At 40.1% G+C, this 14,527-nt stretch overlaps 1 protein-coding gene across 1 annotated transcript in view; it reads right to left on the reverse strand.

The window, feature by feature from the left end:
- The window catches only part of LOC115143963 (dnaJ homolog subfamily C member 7-like), a 48,952-nt gene that overhangs the window by 21,815 nt on the left and 12,610 nt on the right, over window positions 1–14,527 (reverse strand). The window contains exons 2-8 of the mRNA XM_029684469.2: window positions 14,063–14,151; window positions 13,642–13,766; window positions 11,676–11,789; window positions 5,037–5,111; window positions 4,804–4,922; window positions 1,613–1,766; window positions 992–1,156 (exon numbers count right to left, since the gene is read on the reverse strand). Coding sequence (XP_029540329.1) covers window positions 992–1,156; window positions 1,613–1,766; window positions 4,804–4,922; window positions 5,037–5,111; window positions 11,676–11,789; window positions 13,642–13,766; window positions 14,063–14,151 — 841 coding nt within the window. The remainder of the gene's footprint in view (window positions 1–991; window positions 1,157–1,612; window positions 1,767–4,803; window positions 4,923–5,036; window positions 5,112–11,675; window positions 11,790–13,641; window positions 13,767–14,062; window positions 14,152–14,527) is intronic.

Consider the following 14,527-nt stretch of genomic DNA (forward strand, 5'->3'; position numbering starts at 1 on the left):
GCCACTGTGTTCTTGGGGTCTTCAATGCTGCAGAAATGTTTAGGTACCCTTCCCCAGATCTGTGCCTCGACAAAATCCTGTCTCTGAGCTCTACGGACAATTCCTTCGACCTCATGGCTTGGTGTTTGCTCTGACATAAACTGGACCTTATATAGACAGGTATGTGCCTTTCCAAATCATGTCCAATCAATTGAATTTACCACAGGTGGACTCCAATCAAGTTGTAGAAACATCTAGGATGATCAATGGAAACAGATGCAAATGACCTCAATTTCGAGTCTCATAGCAAAGGGTCTGAATACTTAAGTAAATAAGGTATCTGTTTTTTATATTTCATAAATGTGCACAAATTTCTAAAAAACTGTTTTCACTTTATCATTATTGGGTATTGAGGATTTTTTATTTAATCTATTTCAGATTAAGGCTGTAACGTAACAAAATGTGGAAAAATTCAAGGGGTCTGAATACTTACCGAAGACACTGATTGTAAATATTCTGCCATATTATATTTTCACATGGAACCACTTAACTGAATAAACTGGACACAATTTTACACTGGATACTGCTGCTTCCTGCTTCGTACTGCCCTTAAGGCTGCTCCAACAATAGTTTGTAACAGATTCTAGTTTTGGGAACAGAAAACTGAATTGATATTGGATGTTTCTCTCAGAAAATTAGCAGAATGTCGGCCCAGTTTCATCTTGCTCCGTCTTCCTGACCACTGCACTCTGGTGGTGCTTCAGATTTTTATCCCATGTGACATCTGGGTTCCTTTTTCATTTGTAGTATTATTTAAGGTCTGGCCATTATGTACATTCAGGATTTTTACAAACGTACTTTCCCAGTCCTGTCTAGGATTCCATAAATTGGGAACACTTGAGATGAGGTACTACCTGAACTTGCCCAATATGAGCACTTAATTCTGCAAAGTTTTTGCACATTTGTTCCTGAACTCTACCTTGTTCTAGAGCATTCCAGTTGAGGTTCTCACCTTAGCCCCGACGGTGCCTCTGTTGCAGTAGAGCTTGGCGTTGGTTTTGATGTTGTTGGGGTCTATCGCCAGGGCCTCCGAGTAGAGCCGGTAGGCTGCCTCAAAGTTGCTGTTCTTGAACACTTTGTTTCCCTCCTCCTTCTTGGCTTTCAAAGCTTTGGCATTCTGATTTTAGATAGATATTAACCACATTGAATCAGTACGTCAGATGCAGTAGAACTCAATTCACAGGCTACAGTACTGATGTGTAACCTTTATTTAACTAGGCAAGTCAGTTCAGAACAAATTCTTATTTGACGACCAACCCCGGCCAAACCTGGACCAATTGTGCGCCGCCCTATGGGACTCCCAATCACGGCCGGATGTGATACAGCCTGTATTCAAACCAGGGACTGCAGTGACGCCTCTTGCACTGAAATACCGTGCCTTAGACCACTGCACCACCCGCTATTGATCAAGTAGTGTTGTCACAATACCAACATTTGACTCTTTATAGCCAGTAAGAGGTAGGCCTAGCTACAGACCTCTCCCTGTACACTATCCAATGACATAAAACTACCCTACACGAGTAAATCATTTCAACATCTTAAAATAAGTACAGGCGCAAGTTGAGTGACTCACTCTGCAAGCTAGCCGAGACTTCTCGTGGTCTGGGGCCATGCGCAGTGCTTGCACGAAGAACTGCACAGCTTTGTCGATGCAGTCCTCGTAGTACAGACACAGGCCTCGCACGTACAGAGCGTCTCCGTTAGTCGAGTCCATCCTCAATATATCGCTGTGAGAGAAAAGAGAAGATTCATAAGACAAAGAATCTGACTTTGATAGTCCCCTATAACTGGAGCAAACATTAAAAACAAGGGCAAAAGAAGCCTCGTCAAAACGGCGATGTTCCTGGGGTTTTGAAAATTTAATTTAACACGTTAGTCAGCAAAAATAGTATAAAAAAAATAAGGGCTGAAGTCAAATTCGACAGTTGAAAAGTTTATAACCCGTGAAAAATTAAACATCCTATTACAGCTGAAGAAAACAAAATACACTACATGACCAAAAGTATTCAGACCACTTGACTTTTTCCACATTTTGTTACTTTTTCAGCCATATTCTAAAATTGCTTAAATAGTCGTTTCCCTTCTTCAATCTACATACAATAACCCATAATACCAAAACAAAACAGGTTATCAATTTTAGCAAATTCATAAAAAACTCAAAACTGAATTATTACATTTACATAAGTATTCAGACCCTTCACTCAGTATTTTGTTGAAGCACCTTTGGCAGCGATTACAGCCTAGAGTCTGACACTACAAAGGGTATGACACTACAAGCTTGGTTCTTAACTGACTTGCCTCGTTAAATAAAAGGTTAAATAAAAAATTTAAAAAAAGCTTGGCACACCTGTATTTGGGGAGCTTCTCCCATTCTTCTCTGCCACCCGGTAAAACTGAGCAATTAGGGGAGAAGGTCCTTGGTCAGGGAGGTGACCAAGAACATGGTCACTGACAGAGTTCTAGAGTTTCTCTGTGGAGATGGGAGAACCTTCCAGAAAGACAGCCATCTCTGCAGCACTCCAGCAATTAGACCTTTATGGTAGAGTTGCCAGACGGAAGCCAGCTCTCAGTAAAATACACATGACAGCCCGCTATGAGTTTGCCAAAAAGCAACTAAAGACTGTCAGACCCTGGTGAAACCAAGAAACCAACTATTTGGCCTGAATGACAAGCATCACATCTGGAGGAAACCTGGAATCATCCCTACGGTGAAGCATGATCGTGGCAGCATCATGTTGTGGGGATGTTTTTAAGCAGCAGGGACTGGGAGACTAGTCAGGACCAAGGCAAAGATGAACAGAGCAAAGTACAGAAATATCCTTGATGAAAACCTGCTCCAGAGTGCTCAGAACCTCGGACTGGGCGAAGGTTCACCTTCCAACAGTACAACAACCCTAAGCACAAAAGCACAAGGTAGCTAATCCATTTTAGAATAAGACTAGTGTAACGAAATGTGGAAAAAGTCAAGTGGTCTGAACACCCTCCGAATGCACTCTACGGGACCGCTGAAGCGTAATTTAAATTAATTCATTAGGTCCTAATCTATGGATTTCACATAACTGGGAATACAGATATGCATCTGTTGGTGACAGATACTTCAAAAAATAATTTTAACGAGACATGCAATCGGCAGTTCCGTTCTGTGAGCTTGTATGGAGATTACATGTCTGTGTGCTCAACTTTATACACCTGTCAGCAACGGGTGTGGTTGAAATAGACATATCCTCTAATTTGAAGAGGTGTCCACATATATTTGTATATATACACACAGTGACTTGCAAAAGTATTCACCCCCCTTGGCATTTTTCTTATTTTGTTACGTTACAACCAGAATGGAAGTCTGTATCATTTGATTTACACAACATGCCTACCACTTTGAAGATGCAAAAATGTTTTTATTGTGAAACAAACAAACTTGAGCATGCATAACTATTCACCCCCCAAAAGACTACTTTGTAGAGACACCTTTTGCAGCAAGAACAGCTGCAAGTATCCTGCGATGTCTCTATAAGCTTGGCACATCTAGCCACTGCGATTTTTGCGCATTCTTCAAGGCAGAACTGCTCCAGCTCCGTCAAGTTGGATGGGTTCCGCTGGTATACAGATTCTCAATTGGATTGAGGTCTGGGCTTTGACTAGACCATTCCAAGACATTTAAATGTTTCCCCTTAAACCACTGAGTGTTGCTTTAGCAGTATGCTTAGGGTCATTGTCCTGCTGGAAGGTGAATTCTGTCCCAGTTTCAAATCTCTGGAAGACTAACAGGTTTCTCAAGAATTTCCCTGTATTTAGCGCCATCCACCATTCCTTCAATTGTGACCAGTTTCCCAGTCCCTGCCGATGAAAAACATCCCCACAGCATGATGCTGCCACCACCATGCTTCACTGTGGGAATGGTGTTCTCAGGGTGATGAGAGGTGTTAGGTTTGCGCCAGACATAGCTTTTTGACCATCAAGGAAAATGCTGAATTTTAGTCTCATCTGACCAGAGTACTTTCTTCCATATGGAGCTTTGCAGCTCCTTCAGGGTTCTCTTTGGTCTATGTTGCTTTTCTGATGAATGCCCTCCTTGCCTCGTCCATGAGTTTTGGTGAGCGGCCCTCTCTTGGCAGGTTTGTTTTATATTCTTTCCATGTTTTAATAATGGATTTAATGGTGCTCTGTGGGATGTTCAACATTTCTGATATTTGTTTTTATAACCCAACCCTGATCTGTACTTCACCACAACTTTGTGCTTGACCTATTTGGAGAGCTCCTTGGTCGTCATGGTGCCGCTTGCTTAGTGGTGCTGCAGATTCTGGGACCTTTCAGAACAGGTGTATATATACTGAGATCATGTGACACAGATTGCACACAAGTGGACTTTATTTAACTAACAATGTGACTTCTGAAGGTAATTGGTTGCACCAGATCTTATTTAGGGGCTTCATAGCAAAGGGGGTGAATACATATGTACACACCACTTTCCGTTTTTTTATTTTTTAGAATTTTTTTTATTTCACTTCATCAATTTGGACTATTTTGTGTATGTCCATTAGATGAAATAAAAATAAAAATATATTTAAATTTCAGGATGTAATGCAACAAAATAGGAATAGGGGGATGAATACTTTTGCAAGGCACTGTATGTAGTATATATAGCACCACATATATAAAACCTGACTTTCAAATATGAAACAAATGTCCTGGTAAAAGAGCTTGGTTGGATAATCCTCTTAACTTCCACTCCTTTCTGCCCCGCTTTAGTGCCTGATTGGTTTGTACCTGGCCACAGACTGGGCTTCTAGGTAGCGACCCAGTAGGGCCAAACACTCAGCCTTTAGGATTTTGAAGCGATGACAGGTGGACGCCAATCCCAGGGCCTTGTCCATAGAATACACCACCTGCAGCAGAGAAGACAACAGCTACCATCTCACAACTGGGTTGACTGCCAATGTCTGTGTGTCAATAGGTGTGTGTGTGTGTGTGTGTGTGTAGGGTTGAATGGGGTAACATGCCTTTCTGAAATCCCTCTTTTCGAAGTCAAGTTCTGCCATTCGTTCGTACTCCAGTACTGCTGTGGCATTTTTGTGCTGCAAGGCACAAAGAAAAAACAAAGCACATCAAAATCACACTGTGTAGAAATTTCTACACAGAGTATGATAAGAATGGGAGGCTGAATAATTGAGAAAAACATGCACAACGTCTCGCACAGTTCCCATTGACATGATTTACATGCAAGTCAGAGTTGTGCAATGCGTAACCAAAAAGATAACTGAAAGATGGCGAATACAACAATCAAAAGATAACGCACTTGCAGAAATTAAACTTTAAAAGGTCCAATGCAGCAGTTCTTATCTCAAAATCAAATCATTTTTGGGTAACAATTAAGTATAGGGGTCACGTTACGAGTTCAGGAATCTGAAATTGAACGTCAACAGTGTAGTTTTAGCTTCAATAGAGTAGCGTGCAACTAGTTTTCCTTGACAGAAAATACATTGGTGTAACACATGCGGCAGAAAAAAGCTTAACCAACATTTATGGATAGAGACCGTCATGAAAATAAAATAACCTGAAATAAAATTTAAAAATATATTATAAAAAAAATCACACACGCTATATAGAATATAAAGTACCAGTGAAAAGTTTGGACACACCTACTCATTCAAGGGTTTTTCTTCCTTTTTACTATGTTCTACATTGTAGAATAATAATGACAAAAAATCACAACTATGAAATAACACATATGGAATCATGTAGTAACCAAAAAAAGAAGTGTTAAACGAATCAAAATATATAGATTCTTCAAAGTAGCCACCCTTTGCCTTGATGACAGCTTTGCACACTATTGGTATTCTCTCAACAAGCTTCACCTGGAATGCTTTTCCAACAGTCTTGAAGGAGTTCCCACATATGCTGAGCACTTGTTGGCTGCTTTTCCTTCACTCTGCGGTCCAACTCATCCCAAACCATCTCAATTGGGTTGAGGTCGGGCGATTGTGGAAGCCAGGTCATCTGATGCAGCACTCCATCACTCTCCTTCTTGGTCAAATGGCCCTTACAAAGCCTGGAGGTGTGTTGGGTCATTGTGCTGTTGAAAAACAAATGATAGTGGGACTTAGAGCAAACCAGATTGGATGGCGTATTGCTGTTGTAGCCATGCTGGTTAAGTGTGCCTTGAATTCTAAATAAATCACAGACTGGGTCAACAGCAAAGCACCCACACACAATCTCCTCCATGCTTCACGGTGGGAACTACACATGTGTGTAGTGTTCACCTACTCTGCATCTCAAAAAGGTACAGTAGTAAATTTGTACTCATCACACCAAAGGACAGATTTCCACCAGTCTAATGTCCATTGCTCATGTTTCTTGACGTTGAGATGTGTCTGTTACTTGAACTCTGAAGGATTTATTTGGGCTGCAATTTCTGAGGTTGGTAACTCAAATGAACGTATCCTCTGCAGGTCACTCTGGGTCTTCCTTTCCTGTGGCGATCCTCAAGAGAGCCTGTTTCATCATAGCGCTTGATGGTTTTTGCGACTGCACTTGAAGAAACCTTAAAAGTTCTTTACATTTTCTGGATTAACTGACCTTTATGTCTTAAAGTAATGATGGACAGTCATTTCTCTTTGCTTATTTGAGCTGTCTTGCCATAATATGGACTTGGTCTTTTACCAAACAGGGCCAGCTTCTGTAAACCACCCCACCTTGTCACAACACAACTGATTAGCTCAAAAGCATTGAGGATAGAGGTCGACCGATTAATCGGAATGGCCGATTAATTAGGGCCGATTTCAAGAAATAACAAATTGGTGATCTACATTTTTGGACACCGATCATGGCCGATTACATTGAACTCCACGGGGAGACTGCGTGGCAGGCTGACTACCTGCTATGCGAGTGGAGCAAGGAGCCAAGATAAGGTGCTAGCTAGCATTAAACATATCTTATAAAAAACAATCAATCTTAACAATCACTAGTTAACTACACATGGTTGATGATATTACAAGTTTATCTAGATTGTCCTATGTTGCATATAATCGATGCGGTGCCTGTTAATTTATCATTGAATCAGACTACTTCGCCAAACGGGTGATTTAACAAGCGCATTTCCGAAAACAGCACAATCGTTGCACGAATGTACCTATCCATAAACATCAACGCCTTTCTTAAAATCAATACACAGAAGTATATATTTTTAAACCTGCATATTTAGTTCAAAGAAATTCCTGTTAGTAGGCAATATTAAACTAGAGAAATTGTGTCACTTCTCTTGCGTTCATAGCAAACAGAGTCAGGTTATATGCAACAGTTTGGGCCGCCTGGCTCGTTGCTTACTAATTTGCCAGAATTTTAAGTAATTATGACATAACATTTAAGGTTGTGCAATGTAATTTAGACTTATGGATGCCACCCATCAGATAAAATACGGAACGGTTCTGTATTTCACTGAAAGAATAATGTTTTATTTTCGAAATGATAGTTTCCGGATTTGACCATATTAATGACCTAAGGCTCGTATTTCTGTGTGTTATTATATTATAATTAAGTCTATGATTTGATAGAGCAGTCTGAGCGGTGGTAGGCAGCAGCAGGCTTGTAAGCATTCATTCAGACAGCACTTTACTGCATTTGCCAGCAGCTCTTCACAATGCGTAAAAGCATTGCACTGTTTACTTCAAGCCTATCAACTCCCGAGATTAGGCTGGCAATACTAAAGTACCTATTAGAACATCCAATAGTCAAAGGTATATGAAATATAAATGGTAGAGAGAGAAATAGTCCTATAATAACTACAACCTAAAACTTCCTACCTGGGAATATTGAAGACTCATGTTAAAAGGAACCACCAGCTGTCATATGTTCTCATGTTCTGAGCAAGGAACTTAAACGTTAGCTTTTTCTCTTATGTTCCACCATAATTTGCAAATAAATTCATAAAAAACCTACAATGTGATTTTCTGGATTTTTTTTCTCATTTTGTCTGTCATAGTTGAAGTGTACCTATGATGAAAATTACAGGTCTCTCATCTTTTTAAGTGGGAGAACTTGCACAAATGTTGGCTGACTAAATACTTTTTGGCCCCACTTTATAAATCGTCCGATTAATCAGTATCGGCTTTTTTTGGTCCTCCAATAATAGGTATCGTTGTTGAAAATACACAAATCAGTCGACCTCTAATTAAGTAAAGAAATTCCACAAATTAACTTTTAACAAGGCACACGTGTTAATTGAAATGCATTCCAAGTGACTACCTCATGAAGCTGGTTGAGAGAATGCCAAGAGTGTGCAAAGCTGTCCTCAAGGCAAAGGGTGGCTACTGAAGAATCTCAAATGTAAAATATATTTTAGATCTGTTTAACACTTTTTTGGTTACTACATGATTCCTCATGTGTTATTTCATAGTTTTTACTTCTTTACTATTATTCTACAATGTAGAAAATAGTAAAAAATAAAAACCCTTGCATGAGTAAGTGTGTCCAAAGCTTTGACTGGTACGGTGTTTTTTTAATTCTGGGGGGGAACAAACAAGAGGAGATGGCGGGGCATTTGTGGCGATTTGACTTTTAAACTCATGGATACACTCGCAATGGCTGCCTGGAATTGTGATGCAATAACTTCCATGGTAATGTATAATGTTCATTCAAATGATGTTAACTGATGTGGTTCATGCAATGGAATGTCATTTTTTGTAATGACAGTTAAGTTGAATCAACAAATTACAGCACATATTGGTACTAGTGATGCTTATCGGTCTCTAGGTAAAATTTGCATAATTTAGTGGAATTAAATTGCAGAGTGTGTATTTTTTTCCCGTCATTTATCTTATTTACCACACTCTCCCAGCATACAGAGCCAAGTTTATGAAGGTCAGATGAAGTGAGAAAGAACAGACATCACTAAAGTCCTGTCTAGCAACATATATTTATTGGCTGTCCAGATGTGTAAGGAGACTCAGCATAGCAGGAAGGTATAAATGAGTTTGTGTAAATATGTATTTGTCTTATACAGCTGTGTGACCCAGTGAGTGAGTAAACTTGGATTGAGCTTCACTAGCCATCTACTCTGTCAGTTGGCGTTGTTGGCAGGATTCACCACGATTTTCAAATCAAATTTATTTGTCACATACACATGGTTAGCAGATGTTAATGCGAGTGTAGCGAAATGCTTGTGCTTCTAGTTCCGACAATGCAGTAATAACCAATGAGTAATCTAACCTAACAATTCCACAACTACTACCTAATTCACACAAGTGTAAAGGGATAAAGAATATGTACATAAAGATATATGAATGAGTGATGGTACAGAACAGCATAGGCAAGATGCAGTAGATGGTATCGAGTACAGTATAAGGATATGAGATGAGTAATGTAGGGTATGTAAACAAAGTGGCATAAAGTGAGCTGGAGTTGAGTCAGTATGTTGGCAGCAGCCACTCAATGTTAGTGGTGGCTGTTGAACAGTCTGATGGCCTTGAGATAGAAGCTGTTTTTCAGTCTCTCGGTCCCTGCTTTGATGCACCTGTACTGACATCGCCTTCTGGATGATAGCGGGGTGATCAGGCAGTGGCTCGGGTGGCTCGGGTGATTGTTGTCCTTGATGATCTTTATGGCCTTCCTGTGACATCGGGTGGTGTAAGTGTCCTGGAAGGCAGGTAAGTTTGCCCCCGGTGATGCGTTGTGCAGACCTCACGACCCTCTGGAGAGCCTTACGGTTGTGGGCGGAGCAGTTGCCGTACCAGGCGGTGATACAGCCCGACAGGATGCTCTCTATTGTGCATCTGTAGAAGTTTGTGAGTGCTTTTGGTGACAAGCCAAATTTCTTCAGCCTCCTGAGGTTCTTCACAACGCTGTCTGTGTGGGTGGACCAATTCGCTTTGTCCGTGATGTGTACGCCGAGGAACTTAAAACTTACTACCCTCTCCACTACTGTCCCATCAATGTGGATAGGGAGGTGCTCCCTCTGCTGTTTCCTGAAGTCCACAATAATCTTCTTTGTTTTGTTGACGTTGAGTGTGAGGTTATTTTCCTGTCACCACAAGTCGGTTAGGACATCTACTTTTTGCATGACAAAAGACATCAGGAAAGAAAATTGTAGAAAATCGTAGAAAAGTATAAACACCATGGGACCACGCAGCAATCATACCGCTCAGGAAGGAGACGCGTTTTGTCTCCTAGAGATGAACGTACTTAGGTGCGAAAAGTGCAAGTCAATTCCAGATGAGCAGCAAAGGACCGTGTGAAGATGCTGGAGGAAACGGGTACAAAATGATTTATATCCACAGTAAAACAAGTCCTATATCGACATAACTTGTAAGGCCGCTCAGCAAGGAAGAAGACACTGCTCCAAAACCGTCATAAAAAAAGCCAGACTACGGTTTGCAACTGTACATGGGGACAAAGATCGTACTTTTTGGAGAAATGTCCTCTGATTTGATGAAACAAAATATAACTGTTTGGCCATAATGACCATTGTTATGTTTGGAGGAAAAAGGGGGATGCTTGCAAGCCGAAGAACACCATCCCAACCGTGAATCAAGGAGGTGGCAGCATCATGTTGTGGGGGTGCTTTGCTGCAGGAGGGACTGGTGCACCTCACAAAATAGATGCGATCATCAGGAAGGTCAATTATGTTGATATATTGAAGCATTATCTCAGCACATTAGGTTAAAGCTTGGTTGCAAATGTGTGTTCCAAATGGAAAATGACCGCAAGCATACTTCCAAAGTTGTGGCAAAATGGCTTAAGGACAACAAAGTCAAGGTATTGGAGTGGCCATCACAAAGCCCCGACCTCAATCCTATAGAACATTTGTGGGCAGAACTGAAAAAGCGTGTGCGAGCAAGGAGGCCTACAAAACGGACTCAGTTACACCAGCTCTGTCAGGAGGAATGGGCCAAAATTCACCCAACTTATTGTGGGAAGCTTGTGGAATGCTTCCCAAAACGTTTGACCCAAGTTAAACAATTTAAAGGCAATGCTACCAAATACTAATTGCGTGTATGTAAACTTCTGACCCACTGGGAATGGGATGAAAGAATTAAAAGCTGAAATAAATAATTCTCTACTATTATTCTGACATTTCACATTCTTAAAATAAAGTTGGGATCCTAACTAACTGAATATTTACTAGGATTAAATGTCAGGAATTGTGAAAAACTGAGTTTAAATGTATTTGGCTAAGGTGTATGTAAACTTCTGACTTCAACTGTATGTCAAAACAATTATATTAAAGTGACTGCATTTATTTGTCTGGCCAATTATCATAATCCAAAATCCATGACCCTCAAAATCCACAGCCCTACTATTAACTAATTGACCAGCTGGTGATGTCACCAGGTAGGCCAAAACTCCATTCCACCAAAACAGGCTGAATTTTCAGGCGTTTTTTTCCAAACAGCTCTTACAATAAAAATGCATCATCATAATGTTCTTAATTTCACAGTATTATTCCAACCTCTGTGTGGAAATATATATAAAAACAGAAAAATCACATTGACAGCACTTGGCCTTTAACACAATTATTTTTTAAGTAGGTCAAGTGAAGGTAAATGTTCAATGGGAAAACAAGAGGGAAGATCTTGGTATGCATGTATAAGTATTTGTCTAATAATCCTAGATCATTTAAAGTAATCATGGTCACTTGGACCCACCTCCTGCTGCGCCTGGCTGTTGCTGGGCTCCAGTTCCAGGACCTTCTGAAAGCAGCGGCTGGCTGCCATGGCGTTGCCCAGAGACAAGTGACACTTGCCCTCTCGCAGATGGCCCTGTGGTACAGTGGGAGGAAAGATACTTCCTGGTTAAAGCTGCTGGAGGACGACAAAAGGTTTGGTGTGCTCCACATAGGGTTCTCACGATACCAGCATCGTGATTAGAGCGCAACTGATATCGGATTTCTGGATCCAATACCAGTTTAAGAGGTTGAAAAATGTGCCAATTAACAACATATCTGCCCAAAAAATGTTTTTAATATTTTGCTGGAATGAAAAGTATAGTTGTGCAAAAAACAATCTGCTCCAAACGACAACTTTAAATTAATTCTAAAAATTTAGCAACAAATCTTATTAACATTTCGTAGTTTGCATGATGAATAAGTACAAATTCTTACTAGACATAGATAAGGTGTGAACAAAGGTGTGAACAATTATATAATTTTTTTGTAGGCCTATGCAAAACGGATTTAACTTAAGTTGTCCTCAAGAAGTTGCAAAGCCAAATACAAAGCACACATAAAAAAGCCAAGGGAGGGAACATCATGAACTAACACTCACACTTGACTTGCCCACCCCCCTACTATAGCACTGCCTTTGCTGAGATACTTTGAGGAAAAATGTACTTACTATGACAGATATATGGTCCCACCTAGCTATCTTAAAGATGAATGAACTAACTGTAAGTTGCTCTGAATCATCTGCTAAATGTAATTACTATAAAAAATGTGAATACTTTAATAGGATCTCTATGGGAGGGACAATATGCGGTGTACAGTAGGTAGATGCCCTGGCTGAATTAATAAACGTAGTGTCAATGTAAATATGAAATTGCACTTGTTATGTTGTACTGCCGCTTTAAGAACAGGCAGCGAGATGACGTTATATCCGAATCACCAGATAGTCATCGCTCTTCTCGAAAGTCTAAGCTATCATCAACATTTTAAAGCATTTGTACTGATCTTTAACCTAAGCCTAAGTCTCAAATCATTGCAGCACTTTAGTTCACAAGCAATGTTATTCAATACAAAATGTAATGTAAATGTAATATTTCAAATCTGTATGGTAAGCGATACAACGTTTATGCTTGCCGCACTCATTTGAGTCACTACTCGTTCTAGCTAGTAACATTCTAATCACAATATCAGCACATGGCTTGAATGACAGGCACAGACAACTGCAACCAGTGTTATTTTTTAACTTTCGCCACCAGTCCTGTCATTAGCAGCAGACTGCCAGGCATGCTAGCTAAAAATACTTTGCTAGCTAGCTAACGTTAGCAAAGTGAGAACTTTGCATCGGTGAAGTGTACATAGCCAGTTTGATTTACTTTGATGAATTACTTTTTCAAATGCGGTTGCAAATGCGGTCAATAAACCCTTTGCGGTCTGCTGGCTACAGAATGATGTTCAGTGAGTCTTGTATGACACTAGAGCCATCTCAGGGCAAACCTGGAAAAATGATAGTAATATCTCAGATTATGCTCAGATTAGTGAATTTGTTAATTCATGTATAAACAATATCGTGGTTTTAAAGACGGAAGACTGATACAAATATATTTGCGAAAAGACCATGTCGGCCAATAATATCGGCAAACTGATTTATTAGTAGGGCTCTAATTGTGATACTCAGCAGTATCATGTCAAGGAAACAAAACATGACGCAGTCTCCATTTCTTGAGGAAAACAGTTCTAAATGGAAAAAGTCAAAATTATGTTAATTTTCCAATATACAGCGAATAATATATATATATATATATATATATATATATATATATATATATATATATATATAGGACTCAAGAGTTCAAAAATGTGGTATTGTAATACTGGTATCGCGACAACCCTATGCTCAACTCCCAATTCTACAATGACGCCACGCCACGGAAGCAAGCAGGCTGAACTCTGACCTTCATGAAACAGTCGTCCAGCCGCACAGCCCGTTGGGAGTCCACCAGGGCCTCTCGGAAGCGGCACAGCATCATGAGAGTGGCCGCCCGGTTTCCATAGTAACTGGCGTTTTTAGGACATGCATCTGACAAAAACAAAAAGGGAACCATATTCTCAAGAGTCACGCCTGTAATCAATCACCTTGAAACAACAGTCTATAATTCCAGAGAAACATATCAATATGTCTAGCAACTGAAATAAAATAGTAGTCGCTGAATTTTCAAACTAGTCGTAAATGAGAATTGGCTCTGACGAGCCAGTTAAATAAGAAATATATCATTTGAGAATCCTTCAAAAAATGTCCCTACACAGTTGCCCTCTACGCTATGGCCTAGCATGTTGTTATTAAACTAGGGTTCAAAGCTAGGGTTGCATTCTCACCAATGGCCTTTGTGTAGTAGTTAAATGCCTCAGAATAATCCTTCTTGACGTAGAAAGCATTTCCTTGATCTTTGAAGCCCTCAGCCTCCCTGAGAGAAAACAAAGAAACAAATGGAGCATTCAGGCAATCCACCAAAAAAATCATCAATATGTTACCTACAATTCAGCAGTAACTGATATACAATTACGCTTAAGCCAGTTAAGCAGGGGAAAATCTATTGACAAATACTCTTTACTTGCTAGTTGGTATTTTGATTGTGATGTCAGCAAAAATATTTAGAGGCAATCTATTTGTGCATAGCAGCCAGGGGATCTCGTCTTAATAACAAACACATGTTGACCTATGCCAATGAATTGGCTCAGTGTACCAAATGGGAAAGCACACTTGGCATGTTTACCTGATTGGGACAAACAGAAACAACTGGCCCAGTGTGAGGACATAGAAGGCACTGGAGCAAAACCAAT

This window comes from Oncorhynchus nerka, linkage group LG16, assembly GCF_034236695.1.
Source record: "Oncorhynchus nerka isolate Pitt River linkage group LG16, Oner_Uvic_2.0, whole genome shotgun sequence".
Classification (NCBI taxonomy): Eukaryota; Metazoa; Chordata; class Actinopteri; order Salmoniformes; family Salmonidae; genus Oncorhynchus; species Oncorhynchus nerka.